Here is a 13,917-nt window from a genome sequence, read left to right as displayed (position 1 = left end):
TGGCAATTTAAGCAAAGGTGGACTCAGTTTACAAGTCAGAGTAATTTTTAAATGTCCAGAAATAAATCACTAATTGTTCACAATGGTGAGGAAGATAAAGGAAAAAAACAATGGATGATTTCTGCAAACTTACACTGCCACAATTAAATACTTTCCCCAAACAACAGGATAATGGGACAATTTAAAACAGAATCTCCAGGCTTAAAAAAAAAAAAAAAAAAAAAACTAGACATAAGGCAATTATCTTCAATTTTCCATCTCAGAATTTGACCTTCTCCAGCTACCATGCATTAGCTATTTGCCCAAATGATGAAAGATCCTACTTCTGTTGTGGCTATGGTACCCAGGGAGGAAGAAAACAATCTAAACAGGCTCTGGACCCAAGAGGAAGAGATAGATGAGCCTGGTTACAAAAGCAGGGGGCTTACATGAGCCAAGACGTCATTCTGGTGGAATGCCTTCCGCAATGCCTGTGTGAGCCCTCTGGCTACATTAAGCTTCAAGGTTTCACTGATCTGCACCCTCCTTTGGGTCAGAAAGAGAACTGTGGGGCGAAACAGAAGCATGCAATCAGCGTAAGGCAGCAGACCTCCTAATTAATGAGCCCTCCTCTCCTCCCCAGCTACCCACCACCTCCTACAGGTTCTGAGCAAAGCTAGTGGGCACAGGTCCAACCAATGCGGCAGCAGCTCCGTTGGTCCCGCTCAAGTCCTAAGGAAAGAAGGCCCCAGCCATTCGTGTGGCCCTAGTGGAGAGAGAGCTAGCATGCTGGTGGCACTTCATTTCTGACCAACGCTGCCTCTGACTCTGAAAGCCAGGCTAAGCCTTGCCTGCCCCTGACCGGTCTGCATGCAAGGAAATTCCTGGAACAGCATCCCTGAGAACCTCCTTAACTGCAGGCCCTGCATCCTAAAACAGCCTAAATCAACCCTGCCTGCTTCAGGAGGTGCAGTCCTCACCCCACAAGCGGGACGGAGACAGGAATGGAGACCTGGCATGGAGAAGAGGCATTTGTGGTTGAACATGACAGGTGCTATTTGAAGGGAAGCCTAGGATGTGGTTGGAGGCCCTTGGAGGAGCATCCAGCCCTGACTTGGGCAAGGGGGTGGGGATCAGGGAAGGTTTCCGGGAGGAACTGTTGCTTCCACTGAGTCTTGGAGGATGATGGGCGTGAGCCAGGCCAAGGCCAGAGGGACTGCCCCCTGCCACTCCCAGCAGAGGGAAGACCAAGTACAAAGGCACAGGGGAGAGAAGTGAATATTTCAGCCTACAATATCAGGCTCAGTCCTGGGGCAGTGGGAAATGAAGGGTTTAAAGCAAAGGCATGTATTTTAGGAGGCTCCCTGGACTCCAGACTGGAGAACAGATTGGAGGGTGGGGGAAGTCTGAAGGCAGAGAGAAAAATCTGGCTGTTGTTTCAGAAATTTAGGTGAGCGATGGTGACGGTGTGAACCAGGGAAGCGGCAGTGAGGGTGGAGGGAAGAAGTATTTAGGAGGTAGAACCGGAAGGAACCGGTCATTGACTGGGGGCGGCTGGGGTGAAGGGAGGTTGTGAAGAAGAGGGAGGGGAGAATGTTCCAGACTTCCGCACCTAGGTGGCTGGGATGTGGAAAACCAGATGGTATAACTGCTTGAGAAACTGAAAAAGATACTGCGCTTTCTGCTCTGCCTAGTTTCACAATTTCCTATTTTAGAATAAGATTATGTCTCAAGAGATAATTTCATTTAATTCTTTGTGGGGTGAAGAGGAAGGCGGGACATGAGCATTCAACACTGGCATGTTCTTTCAAATAATGTGTCTAATGCTTTTTATAGCAGACATTACCACACTATTAAAAGCATCCTGTGCCTTCTTGGCCCGTCTGCTGCAACTCAGAGGCGGGGGCTAAAAAAGATAGCATCTACGCGACTCTTTCAAGAAGGTCTCCTTTTTAACATCAGAAGAAATCTTGGGCACCAACATAGTGTACGGTAGCTGTACTGTCAGTATCTGCCGGTTGAGAAAATACATGACAGAAAGCCTTTCTGAGTTCTGTAGCCCTTCCCAAGATTCTGTATTTTACCGATCACATCATTCACGCGTGTGAGACATCACTGAGGTCTGTACGCGCAAACTTTGGTGTACATCTGCTTTCTCAGACTCACTGGCAGAACTGGTTTCCCAGGGGCCTCTGATATCAGGATGGATCCCAGGACTAGAATCCATGTCACAAGATGCTCCTCTCCTCTGTCACTTGGTAAAGGTCAGGGCTTCTCAACCTCGGCACTACTGACGTTTTGGGTTGGATCGTTCTTTGCTGCCTGACTGTCCTATGCACTGTAGAATGTTTAGCAGCATCTCCGGTCTCTAACTCACTAGATGCCCGTAACACCCTCCCTACCCTCCAAGTTGTAGACACCCAAAAACATCTCCAGACATGGCCAAATGTCCCCTGGTGGCTGGGCAGGGGGGGCAAAATCCCCCCCTGGTTGAGAACCACTGATCTCAAAGAAATCTAATAATTCCGCTACACCTCTGAGGCCAGGATGCACTTGCTGCTTTCAAGTCAAATCAGGACAGTGGACTCTTACCTGTCTTCACCAAGAGCTTACTGGACATCTGACACTCCAGGTTGGATGCCATTTTGCCAGTTGTGACCATGGCCGTGGACACAGCGGGAAGAGCAGCGTCCGTGTTTTCTGCTGACAAAGGCGGCATCCGGGTGGCCCTTATTGGTGCAGTGATGGACGTCAAGGCTGCCGTGATTGTCAGCGGGCGTGAGGTGGACACCCTGGGCATGTCTGGGTTGGTGGGGTTCAGGAAGCCCGTGTACATGGCTTGTGGTTTCCTGGGGAGGTGTGTTGTGGACAACAGGCCAGAGGCAGTGCCCGTGTTCCCTTGCGTGGCCGTGGGAGTGCTCATGGTGTGTGCTGTTCTTGCAAACATGTAGGTCGGCGTGAACGAGAAGGCTGGATGGGCTGCCCCTGGTGTCGCCTTTGGGCCAGATGCTGCGTTGCTTGTGACGTTTTTAGCTACAGCAGTGGTCCAGCTGCTCTTGACTAATCCCGAGGCCACGGCCGAAGGGCTGCTGCCGGTGCCCTTAGCAACCAGGGCTGCAGACAGCACCAGTGGACTTGATTTCCGAAGAAACAACATGGTTGCTGCTGTTGGCTGTGCCTTGGGCGACACCGAGGAGGCCACTGCAAAAAGAGAAGAGCGAAGTTTGTCATTGGCCCGGAACGCACACACCACTGTGGGAATGAATGGATGTAATTTATGGGTTTGCTGGGGTGAAAAGTCTCTGAGCACTGGAATCTAGGCAAAACAGCTTTAGGTTCGTTAAGCCGATTAACCATAATGAGAATGCCCCTTAGAGCAAAGCTATGGTTGGAAATAAGGACACTTAAATTCTGAATACTTTCCAAAAAATCAAGTCGGCAGAGGATCAGGGGCCTGACTATCTGGACTGCTAACTCAGTCACCATCCAGGAATCAGGCATATCTGCATCTTCTGAGCAAAGCTGGGTATCTGTGTTGAGCTTGAAGATGCTTTGGCCCCAGAAGCAGTCACACCTATTTTGGGGGGGTGGGTACCAGGAAACAAACTACCTGCATTAGTGGCTGCACCTGTCCACTTCTCGGGGCGCTGAGAAGCCGGCAGTGCTTTGGATGGGGTCCTGAATAAGGCACTGGTTGAGAGAGGAGGAGATTCAGCAGTAGAGTGATATCTCGGGATACTCTGGAACGGTGGGGAAGCATTTATCACCGGAGGTGGATAGGTGTTGCCGGAAATTTGGAAACCTGTATCCATTCCATCTGAAAGCATTTCCCATAAGCTAGCTGTGGAAGTTAGACTTGGAGAGGTCAGCACAGGAGAGTGTGTTGGATGGGCAGGCAACCGTAGATGGGGATGAGACACAGAATGTTGACTTATGGATGGGTCATCTTCAACCTCAGCTGTTTGAAAGTCTCTGGAATAGTTGTTAGTGTTTATGGACAAGAAGTCTGTATGGTTTCCAACCATGGTAACGTCTGACTGTTGGACGAGCTGGTTAGTGCTTGTACCAGAGACTGGATCCTGAATGCTAAAGCCTTCTGCAGTCACTAAATGCCCAACGTTATCTTTGAAATCCCGAGATTTTATTGTACTGGCAGCAGAATTTAAACCACCGGGAGGAGCGGCCGAAGCTGAGTGAGTTTCCCAACTTGTGGAGTTCATTGTGTGCCCATTCACATCATAATTTGTTTGCTGCAGCAAGCCAGATATCATCGGTTCTGTTGAAAGGGATCCAGTTTCTGCTGCAAGAGAATGCCAGAAAACATTTGTGATTGCTGGCTTCTTCATGTTTCCCATTGTTGAGAAATCATAGACCTCATTGGAGGAGGGAAATGCTGTCACCTGTTTGGAAGCTGAAACCGGCAACTCAGAATGGTCCGTCACAGCTGTGTAAGTATCTGGCTTGGTGTTGGAAGAGCTATGAGATGGGGAAACAGTCTGGGTGGCTCGTGCGAAGGGGATGGAAGATGGAGATAATTCTGAAGGAAGGAGGTTTGCTCTTGGTGGTGTAATGTCTGAAGAAACCCAATCAGTGCTAAAATCAGAGGTGACTCCACTTACAGCGTGAAGACTTGGCCTCTCTTTACTTGAAAGGGTCTGGAGAGAAACTGTCAAATTTGCCTTTTCGTTTTTCTTTAAAACAGCTGTTCTGCTACCTTCTTTCTGCAGGGGAAATGTCCAAGTTGTGGAAGGAAGATTAGGAAATGTGCTTGAGAGGAGCAAGTCTGCAGCTGCAGTAGAAGGGGATCCATCACTGCCTGCTTCTTGAGGAGCTGGCACTGGGGGCACGGCGGATGGAGAGGCATGATTCCCTGCCAGCTGGAGGAAAGAAGGCATGGAGGGGAAGTCTGCCAGTGCGCCATTTGATGGGGATGTGAGAACCTCCCCAGAAAGGATTTCTTGCCCTCGGCTGGCTGTGGTGAGAGGCAGAGAAGGCACCAAAGGGGAGGATGTGTGTTCTGCTGAAAGTGTGGGCCCTTTGGAATTCTCTGGAGCTGCTGACAAATGCAGGGGGTGAGCAGAGTCCTTTGCAGTAGCAGGGGCTGCCTTTCGGCTGATCATTCCCACTGCCACCGATTCTGCAGTCTGGACAGGTGAAGACACAGCCTCATGGGTCATGGTGCTCTTAAAGGCTGGCAGAGACACCCCATTATGTGCTCTTTCAGCCACCTCAGCTTCAATTGGCTGGGTGGATGCAGGACTTGGAGCCACTTCCAACATCGATAATGAGGGTGTCCCACCTGGAAGCTGAAGAAGACTTCCGGGAGCTAGGGGAGGGACAGACAGACGGGCCAGGTCGGCCGCGGAGCTCAAAGACTCAGGTGTGTGGGAGACTGCTGAGTGAGGACCCTCTGCTGGGCTTGAGGATCCAGGAAAACCTAGACGAGGGATGCCTATTAAATCCTGGGCATTTTTGGATGGAGTGTGGTTCACTTCCTCAGCAAATGGGTTTAGGGGATTAGCTATGCTCTGACTTGAGGATGAGTGAGTTGGAGCCGTTTGGGGGAATAAAAGCACTTTGGTGGGTCGCTCTGCTGGCTTAGAAAAGATGATGGAATGAGGTGAGTCAGGAGCCAATGAAGAAGATGAAGATGAGGGGAGAGCGTCTGCCCTCGGGGAATGTAGTTCTGCCATGGAAGGAGTCCCTACCCACGGCAGCCGGGATGGGAGGCCAGCACGGAAGGACGCCACTGGTGGGAGAGGGGACAGTGTGGGGAGCATGCTGGTGTGAGGCAAACCTGACACGGCGGCTGCTTCTTTTCCCCCTGGAGGTCTTGGTTGGACCAGGGCCTCAGGAGAATCCTTGGAAGGCTCGAGGGAGGCGCTATGTCCACTGCCTTGGTAAGGGGAAGGAGAGAAGTCCCCGTGGGCCCGAGCTTGACGGTGTGTCTTGGGCAGAGGCGTCTGGGAAAACTGCGGCCAGCTCGTGTTGTCAGGGGACCGTCCCGGCACTGGCTTCATTCTGTCCACCGCTGAGGAAGACTGGACTTCGGACAAAGGCCATGTTGGTGAAATCGGTAACACTTTCCCATGAGGAAATGACTCCGGGGTTGGGGTGACAGTGATCTGTAGATTGTCCCTTCCTGTGAAACAAAGGATCAAGCAGTCAGGCCTCGGCTCATCATAGGTCCTGGAGAGAAGGGTAGGCCAGACAGGCACCGCTCGAACCTCACAGAGCTTCCACCACATCACAGAAGACTCATTAAACACGTTCAAACGATAACTTAGGTGATTACAAATACGTAGATGCTGCAGCTAACCTACAGGGCAGGGTTGGTGAGAAGTGGTCTCCGATGAAGTGACGTCTAAGGAAAGATGTGCAAGATACTTGTGTATTTTAAATCTCTTTTCTGTTCCACCTACAAGGGTTGGACTGTGAAACTCACAACCTGGAAAATCAAAGACGAACATGGCTCCCTGCCATGGCCAAGGACACCAAAATAAATCCCATCCAAGAATCCAAAATGCAAAAGGAAAGGACTGTGTATCTGAATGCAAATCTTTTTTTTTTTCAGACCCTAGGGCATCTCAAGCACGATAACTGAGGTTGCCCGTGTTTGGGAACATGGCACCAGGGAGACATAATTATTTTGTTGGATGTAGAAGGATTCCTGATGCTATCGTTCACACCATGTCAAATAGCAAAGGGGATTTCTTTCAAATTAGGCTATTTCTGAGAGAAAAACTATTCACCTCCCATCTAGGACCAGAGACACCTCTCACGAGGCCTGGTGTCACTCCCAGCACCTGCAGAGAAACCACAACTGTCAGCACTAATGTGCGAAACCGCAGGCCGAAAGGCGAGAAGGCGAGGAGACGGGGCACAAAAGGTGACTCCGCAGGAAAGGAGGCACGGAAAAAACTGATCAGAAAGCCGGGAATTCCATGCTTGGGAAGAGAAACGACATCCTGCTTGAGGATTCTCTGATCCCCCTTTCCACAGTGGTGCCGATGCTGTTGATGACCCCCCAGAGCTGGCTAAGTGCCCTTAAATAGTATTTTAAATTAAAAATAACAAAGAAAAGGTACTCCTAGAGCTTTCTATGTTACTGGCCAAAAAAAACGTTAGAACCATCTGATAGAAGCAGACATACCAACAGCTGAAGTCAGAAGACCTGGGTTCGCACGCACCCTCTAGCCACTCGCGGCTGTGTGTGCATCTGTGGATTGCTGTGGCAGGGGTGAGGGCAACAAGCACACTCTAACGGCCCCACTGGCTGGCTGGGAGGAACAGAGGAAATCATGGAGGTGGAAGGAAGGGCTCCCCAAGCAGAAAAGCACCAAACAAATGCTTAAAAAAAAAATCACTAAACAAGTGAGCGGTCATTACAGGCTCTAAGTCCCTGTGTTTTCTGTTTGCTTGTTTAACAAAAGAGGACACTGTGGTCCAGAGTGGAGACATCATTGCCAGAAGCCACATAACCCATCAGGGACAGAAGCAGGTCCAGATGCGAGATTTCCTCACTCCCATTGCAGTGTCTTCTTCCCAACTGCTTCTCCCAAACCAGTTCTAGCCTTCACTCCACCCCTGTTGTATCATGCCACCGGAAAACCAAACAACTAAAGCTGAAGCTTTCAAATAATTGAGCTTTTAGAATATGAAATATACTCTGAGTCACAAAAGCCTAAACAGTGATGATTTTCTGAAATATTGTTTTCAGTTTCATTTTTTAAGATGGAAAAGGCAAGGACAAACGATGTCTTTTACTCTGAATTAACACACAAAAAATAACTTTCCTTTCTGATTCTTTGCTTTCTTCTTTTAAAAATTCGCCATTCTTGGGATTTACAGATACCCAAGGAATCAGCCGTAGGTCATTTTTAGAACACATCAGGATATAAGCCAATACTACAGCAGTCGACGGCCTTGTTCATTTAATTTTGCAAGTGAGAACCAACCCCTTCTCCTGGGCAAGCCATCTTCATAAGCCAGGCTCAGCCTCTTTGTCTCCTTATCGCCAGATCAGAATCACTACAGCCCTTACCTGCAGGACCCAAAGCTTCCTCGGGCCTCTGTTAGCAAAAATGCACCTTATACAGAAAAAGTGCCAAATGTATATACAGCTATAGGACAAAAAAGTCTACACAGCCTTTCATTAAAATATCTGCACTCCCTGGGAACTGCCTCATGGTTTGCAATGAAAATTGTGTTTCTGTTACCAAACTCAGCCTAAGGAAAAGTATCCATGCTCCCTTGATTGCAGTTTTACATGGAAGGCTGATACTACTGTCATGCCTCAGTCCTTCTTGTTCATGATGCTTATCTCCTAGATAGACTCAGCTTCACACTTGTCATGCAGTCTTGTCTGGTTATGTATATAGGCGGTACTTACATGAGTGAATATAACATCCTTCTAATGTAGTTTTTGCATTTTGGCATTTTCCATTAACACTTTAGAATCCATTTTTATTACTGGCATGTCAGATGAAATCTATGTAGGATTTCTTCTTTTGTACTCTCATTGAAACAGAGTCAATCATGGGTTCAACTCATGGATTCAAGAGTCATACCAAATTCAACTGTTTTCAAGTAAGTACCCTTCTAAGTCAAAAAGGATGTGACAGGCAAAGCAGTTTTTGCTTTCAGAAATATTTTTTACAAACTCTTTCATAAAAATCTTACAAACAGGAAGGGGAAGTGGGTGTTGGATGATTAATACAAGGGGAATTGTAACTGACTGAATGGCCACAGCCAAAGGAGGCTGAAGTAAAGAAATAGTCTCTAGTGGACTTGCCTCTGCTAAACCTTGCTGTTTCTAGACTAGAATCCAGTGTTTCCCAAGCTATCCCTTACAAAACACAGTGTCCCAAGATGCCTCATGAAGAAAAGTTTCAACAAGCTAACAATTTTGAGAAGTGTTGTATACTACACTCACACCTAACAGTCACTAATGTTATTCACCATATATTTCTGGCTCTCCACCGTCAGAGCACATAATAGGACTGCACTTCCTGTATACCTCTGTGGTTGGGTGGGACCATGTGACTAGTTCTGGTCAATGAGTTGTGAGCAGAAGTGACAAGTGTCACTTCTGATCTAGAACATTTATAATCAATGCTGGAGCAAGACCCTCCAGAACTTGCTTTCTCTGAAGAAAAAAAAAAAAAAACCTTAGCAATATTATATCTCAGTAAGCTGTTATGAAGAAGGATGAGGAGGAGGGAGAGGAGGAGGAGGAACCTAGTAATCTTCAAAATGTTTGTAGGTCGGTCCACCAGCCTGAGTCCCTTAGGGACTATAATAAGCAAAAGCCCTCTGCTGTGAAAGTGTGTACAGGTAGCATGAGCAAAAAATAAGCTTTTGGTCTTTTAAATCACTGCAATTTGGGGGTTGTTTGTTACTGCAGCATAACCTAACTTACCCTAACCTATTCAGAAATTGGTATCAGAGTGGATTTGGAACTTAAATGGGCATACTCCCAGGTATATCAACATTTAAATAAAGGCTGAGAAATCCCATCATCAAGAAAACATAAGAGTGCCTGGGATGCTGTAAAAACTCAATGAATGAATGTTGGATGGTTTAATTAAACTTTGGCCAAAATTGATCAAGTATATTTAACTTCTGAAATATGTTTAGGATATTTCTCAAACATATTTGACCTCAGAACTTGGGGACTAAAAAAAACTCACCGATATACATAAAGCTAAGGAAGAAAGCATGTTCACTGAATTAGCAAATGATAGCAAATTCAAAAGAATAATTGATATGAAGAATTCCAGAGTAACACGCTTCAAAGGCATGTCAACTGACTGAAATTATTGCTGAAGGAAGACATAAATTAGGATTAAATATAAAGGCTTACCCTTAATCCATATATTACCTAGACAAGAACAGAATGGGGAAGCTTCCCTTTAAGGATAGCTTACGTTAACTATAGGTAGGGTTGACTGGAGCTCATTATGAACTACAATAGGAATGTAGGCTAGCAAGGAAAGTATAAATTCTTAGGCTGCATTAAGTTTTTTTCACTCCTAAAATAAAAAACTATTTCATACTTAGGAAATAATATTTATAACACCTGTATGTAAGAATAAATACATAAAGAATAAATAACGAAAAACATACATGGTTTCTGGCTTCATGGACCTCACAGTCTTACGGGACATATGGAGTTAAATCAGACATTCTCACAAATGTGAAAATGATACATGTTACATATGAAAGATGCATAGTCCTTAAGAGCATGCAATAAGAGGATGTGACCTGATCAGGGAGGTCAGAAAGCACATCACTGAGAAAGTTACTATCAAGTTGAGAGCCAAAGAATAAGGAGAAATTAATCAAGCCAAGAGGATAGGGAAAAACATTCCATGCTGAGAGAAGAGCATATGCAAAGGCCCTGTGGCAGGAAGAAGCATGAGTAGTACAAAGAACTAAAAAAGTAACCATAGCAAGATCAAGTAGAACATGAGTGGCCATGACATAAGGCTGAAGAGGTAGTTGATGACTGGACCATTGGAGTGTCACAGATTTTAGTTCAAAGAGGAGTGGGAGGGAATGGAGTTGAGGGTGGGTGATGTACAGGAGCAAATCTGTGTTTCAGAACAATCATTCTGGCTACAGAGTGAAGAATAGACTGTAACGGGCAAGAGTGGACAACAGAAGACTAGTAAGGAAACACCTGCTGTGGTCCAGGTATGTGATGACAGGAAGTTGTAAAGAGGAGCTGAGCCGTGGGTGGGAGATTGAAATGGATAATCCTTCTCGGTCCCTTTCAATTCTCAGGGTTCAAGATAGTATATTCCTTTAAATATGTGTGTGTTTACAATGTTCATTGCAGCTCTATTTACAATAGCCAGGACATGGAAGCCACCTAAGTGTCCATCGACAGATGACTGGATAAAGAAGATGTGGCACATATATACAATGGAATATTACTCAGCCATAAAAAGAAACGAAATTGAGTTATTTGTAGTGAGGTGGACAGACCTAGAGTCTGTCATACAGAGTGAAGTAAGTCAGAAAGAGAAAAACAAATACCATATGTTAACACATATATATGGAATCTAAAAAAAAAAAAATGGTTCTGAAGAACCTAGGGGCAGGACAGGAATAAAGACGCAGACGTAGAGAATGGACTTGAGGACACGGGGAGGGGGAAGGGTAAGCAGGGACGAAGTGAGAGAGTGGCATGGACATATATACACTACCAAATGTAAAATAGATAGCTAGTGGGAAGCAGCTGCATAGCACAGGGAGATCAGCTCGGTGCTTTGTGTCCACCTAGAGGGGTGGGATAGGGAGGGTGGGAGGGAGACGCAAGAGGGAGGGGATATGGGGATATATGTATACATATAGCTAATTCACTTTGTTATACAGCAGCAACTAACACAACATCGTAAAGCAATTATACTCCAATAAAGATGTTAAAAAAAAAAGATTCACTAATGGGAGGCAAAAAGGAAAACGTGGTCAACATGTGATCCCTCACACTTTTGTGGAAAATATGGAAATATAGTATGGTCATGCCCTGCATCTCTATGAAGTATTGGTGTTTGATAAAAACTTGAATTAAAAATCAAAAAAAAATGTGTGTGTTTGTGTATGTCATGGGTTTTTCTTTTTTTTAATGACTGCGAATTCTCCTATATGCCTCTCACTGAGAGGTGGGGGTCTAGGTCCCCATCCCTTGGGTGAACTTGAGACTGTTCAACCAATTAGAGTGTGGCAGAAATAAGGCCATGTGACTTCTGAGGCTACCAACATAAAAAGCAGCTTTTGCTTGGTCTTTGGAATGCTGCCCTCCATACCCCTCCCTCACTGTTCCTCCTGGAACCCAGACACTGCTCTGTGAGCAGCCCAAGCCATGTGGAGAGATCACATGCAAGTACTCCAATCAATAGTCCCAGCTGAGCCAAGCTTCCCAGTCATCCCAGCCCAGGCACAAACAGGTGAATGAAAAAGCCTCCAGATAATTCTAGCCCCCAACCATCTGAATCACTGCGGTTGTTTGAGTCTTCCCTATGGAGCCCCCAGACATCAAGAAGCAGAGACAAGCCATACCCTCTGTGCTCTAAATTCCTGAAACCATGAGCACAACAAAATCGTTGTTGTTTTACAACACTTAGCTAGGGGTGGTATGTTGTGCAGAAATAATAACTGAAACAGTACAGGGCTGGGTCCCTCACTTCTGGGAATGAGTCTCTATACCCTTGATTAGATTCTCAAAAGGATTCAGAAGCCAAAAAGACAGTTAAGAAGCCTTCACTTCAATGAAAAATACTTCTGCTTTACACATAAGACTTTAGAACTTTGTCTCTGCTAATAAAAATATTTCTGTATTGGACTTCCCTGGTGGCACAGTGGTTAAGAATCCACCTACCAATGCGGGAGACACAGGTTCGAGCCCTGGTCCTGAAAGTTCCCACATGCCATGGAGCAACTAAGCCCATGTGCCACAACTACTGAGCCTGCGCACTACAGCTACTGAAGCCCGCGCACCTAGAGCCCATGCTCCCCAACGAGAGAAGCCACCGCAATGAGAAGCCCATGCACCGCAACGAAGAGTAGCCCCTGCTCGCCACAACTAGAGAAAGCCCGCGTGCAGCAACGAAGACACAATGCAGCCAAAATAAATAAATAAATAATAAATAAATAAATTTTAAAAATATTTTTGTATTAATTAAAGATGCATCACAGAAAGAAAGGAAGAAAAATTTTGAGGAGAAATGAAAGGTAGGTGGCATAGATTAAGAAGAAGGGAAAGTAAATTAGGAGAAGTAGGGCAACACCAAATTACAGAGGGCTTAAAACACACTCAAAGGAAGGAAGTGAAGTAGAAGCTTGGTAGAGGTGGTATGTTGGACAGACTCTAAGACAGCCCCATGATCCCTGTCTCTTGGTGGTCTCTCCAATCTCCACTCCCCCATAACTTTCTTCTATTTAGAATAACATGGATTATTCTTTGCTGAAAATATGGTAACAGTCTTCCAAAAATGTACAGAAAGCAAAGATAAGTCCCACACATTACGGAGGGAGATGAAAGACAGTGGTGTTTTCCCGCACAAGCCCCAGGCTGGCTACCCTTTCTGAACATTTACAAACATCATCCATTCCAGGGACAAGCCAACAATTACCTTCTGTTTGGACAGTGTTCCCCACAAAGGGACTGGTAATCTAAAGAACTGTAAAGGGAAGTCGTTTAGATGGTAGAGATTTAAGGAGGCTTTGGATGAAGAAAGACAAGGAGCAAAGATCAACTTATGTTGCAAACGAGTGAAAGCAAGCAAGATGAAGACCCTCAAAATAATGAAAAGAAAAGTTAACTTGAGTCAGCTCTTCCCTTCTTCAGGCAACAAGGATGGGTGGTCACACAAATGCTGCTCAGCAGACAACCGACACACACGCATTTTAAACCAAGCTTATCTGAGCCAGGTTTAAATAAAACCATGACTCTCAGAGCTTCAGGAAAGTGATGTCACTCCTGTCCAAATATCAGACTTACTAATAAAGTGCACAAGCTTGCACGCACAGGTTAAGTATCAAGTGCTTCTGTTGCTCAGCAAGTGTGCAGAGTCCCAGGACAGCTAAACTCAGCCTTCAACGAAAAGAGTCCAGAAACAGATCATTAACATAATGCAACATCAAAAGTTAAGAAAGTGCTTGGCCAGGTTTGGAGGCAGAGTCTGTCACTGACTAATGTCAAAATGGTGAGAACTACCTCCGCAGTCTCCCCAGACCTCAGAGATCCACGTGGGAACACGGAGATGCATAATGATGGATTGTTCAGGCCTCTGTCTTCCTGAGGCCCCTGGCGCTGCTGCTCGTTTATCATCCTCAGTACCTGTACATAAGACGCAGAGCCGGGCTGCGGTGCTGCTGCCTGCGCCGGGCACACTTTAACCTCACAGAAGCCCCCAGGTACAGCCGGCTCCT

The 13,917-nt window shown here is 46.1% G+C and overlaps 1 protein-coding gene across 1 annotated transcript in view; it reads right to left on the bottom strand.

Moving 5' to 3' along the window:
• The window catches only part of KIAA1549L (KIAA1549 like), a 283,714-nt gene that overhangs the window by 125,148 nt on the left and 144,649 nt on the right, over window positions 1–13,917 (bottom strand). Inside the window, exons 2-4 of the mRNA XM_068556114.1 lie at window positions 3,608–6,121; window positions 2,572–3,180; window positions 429–544 (exon numbers count right to left, since the gene is read on the bottom strand). Of these exons, the coding sequence (XP_068412215.1) occupies window positions 429–544; window positions 2,572–3,180; window positions 3,608–6,121 (3,239 nt within the window). The remainder of the gene's footprint in view (window positions 1–428; window positions 545–2,571; window positions 3,181–3,607; window positions 6,122–13,917) is intronic.

This window comes from Eschrichtius robustus, chromosome 11 (assembly GCF_028021215.1).
Source record: "Eschrichtius robustus isolate mEscRob2 chromosome 11, mEscRob2.pri, whole genome shotgun sequence".
Lineage (NCBI taxonomy): Eukaryota > Metazoa > Chordata > Mammalia > Artiodactyla > Eschrichtiidae > Eschrichtius > Eschrichtius robustus.
The sequence above is the reverse complement of the archived record's forward strand: the minus strand, read 5'-3'. Positions and strand labels throughout refer to the sequence as shown.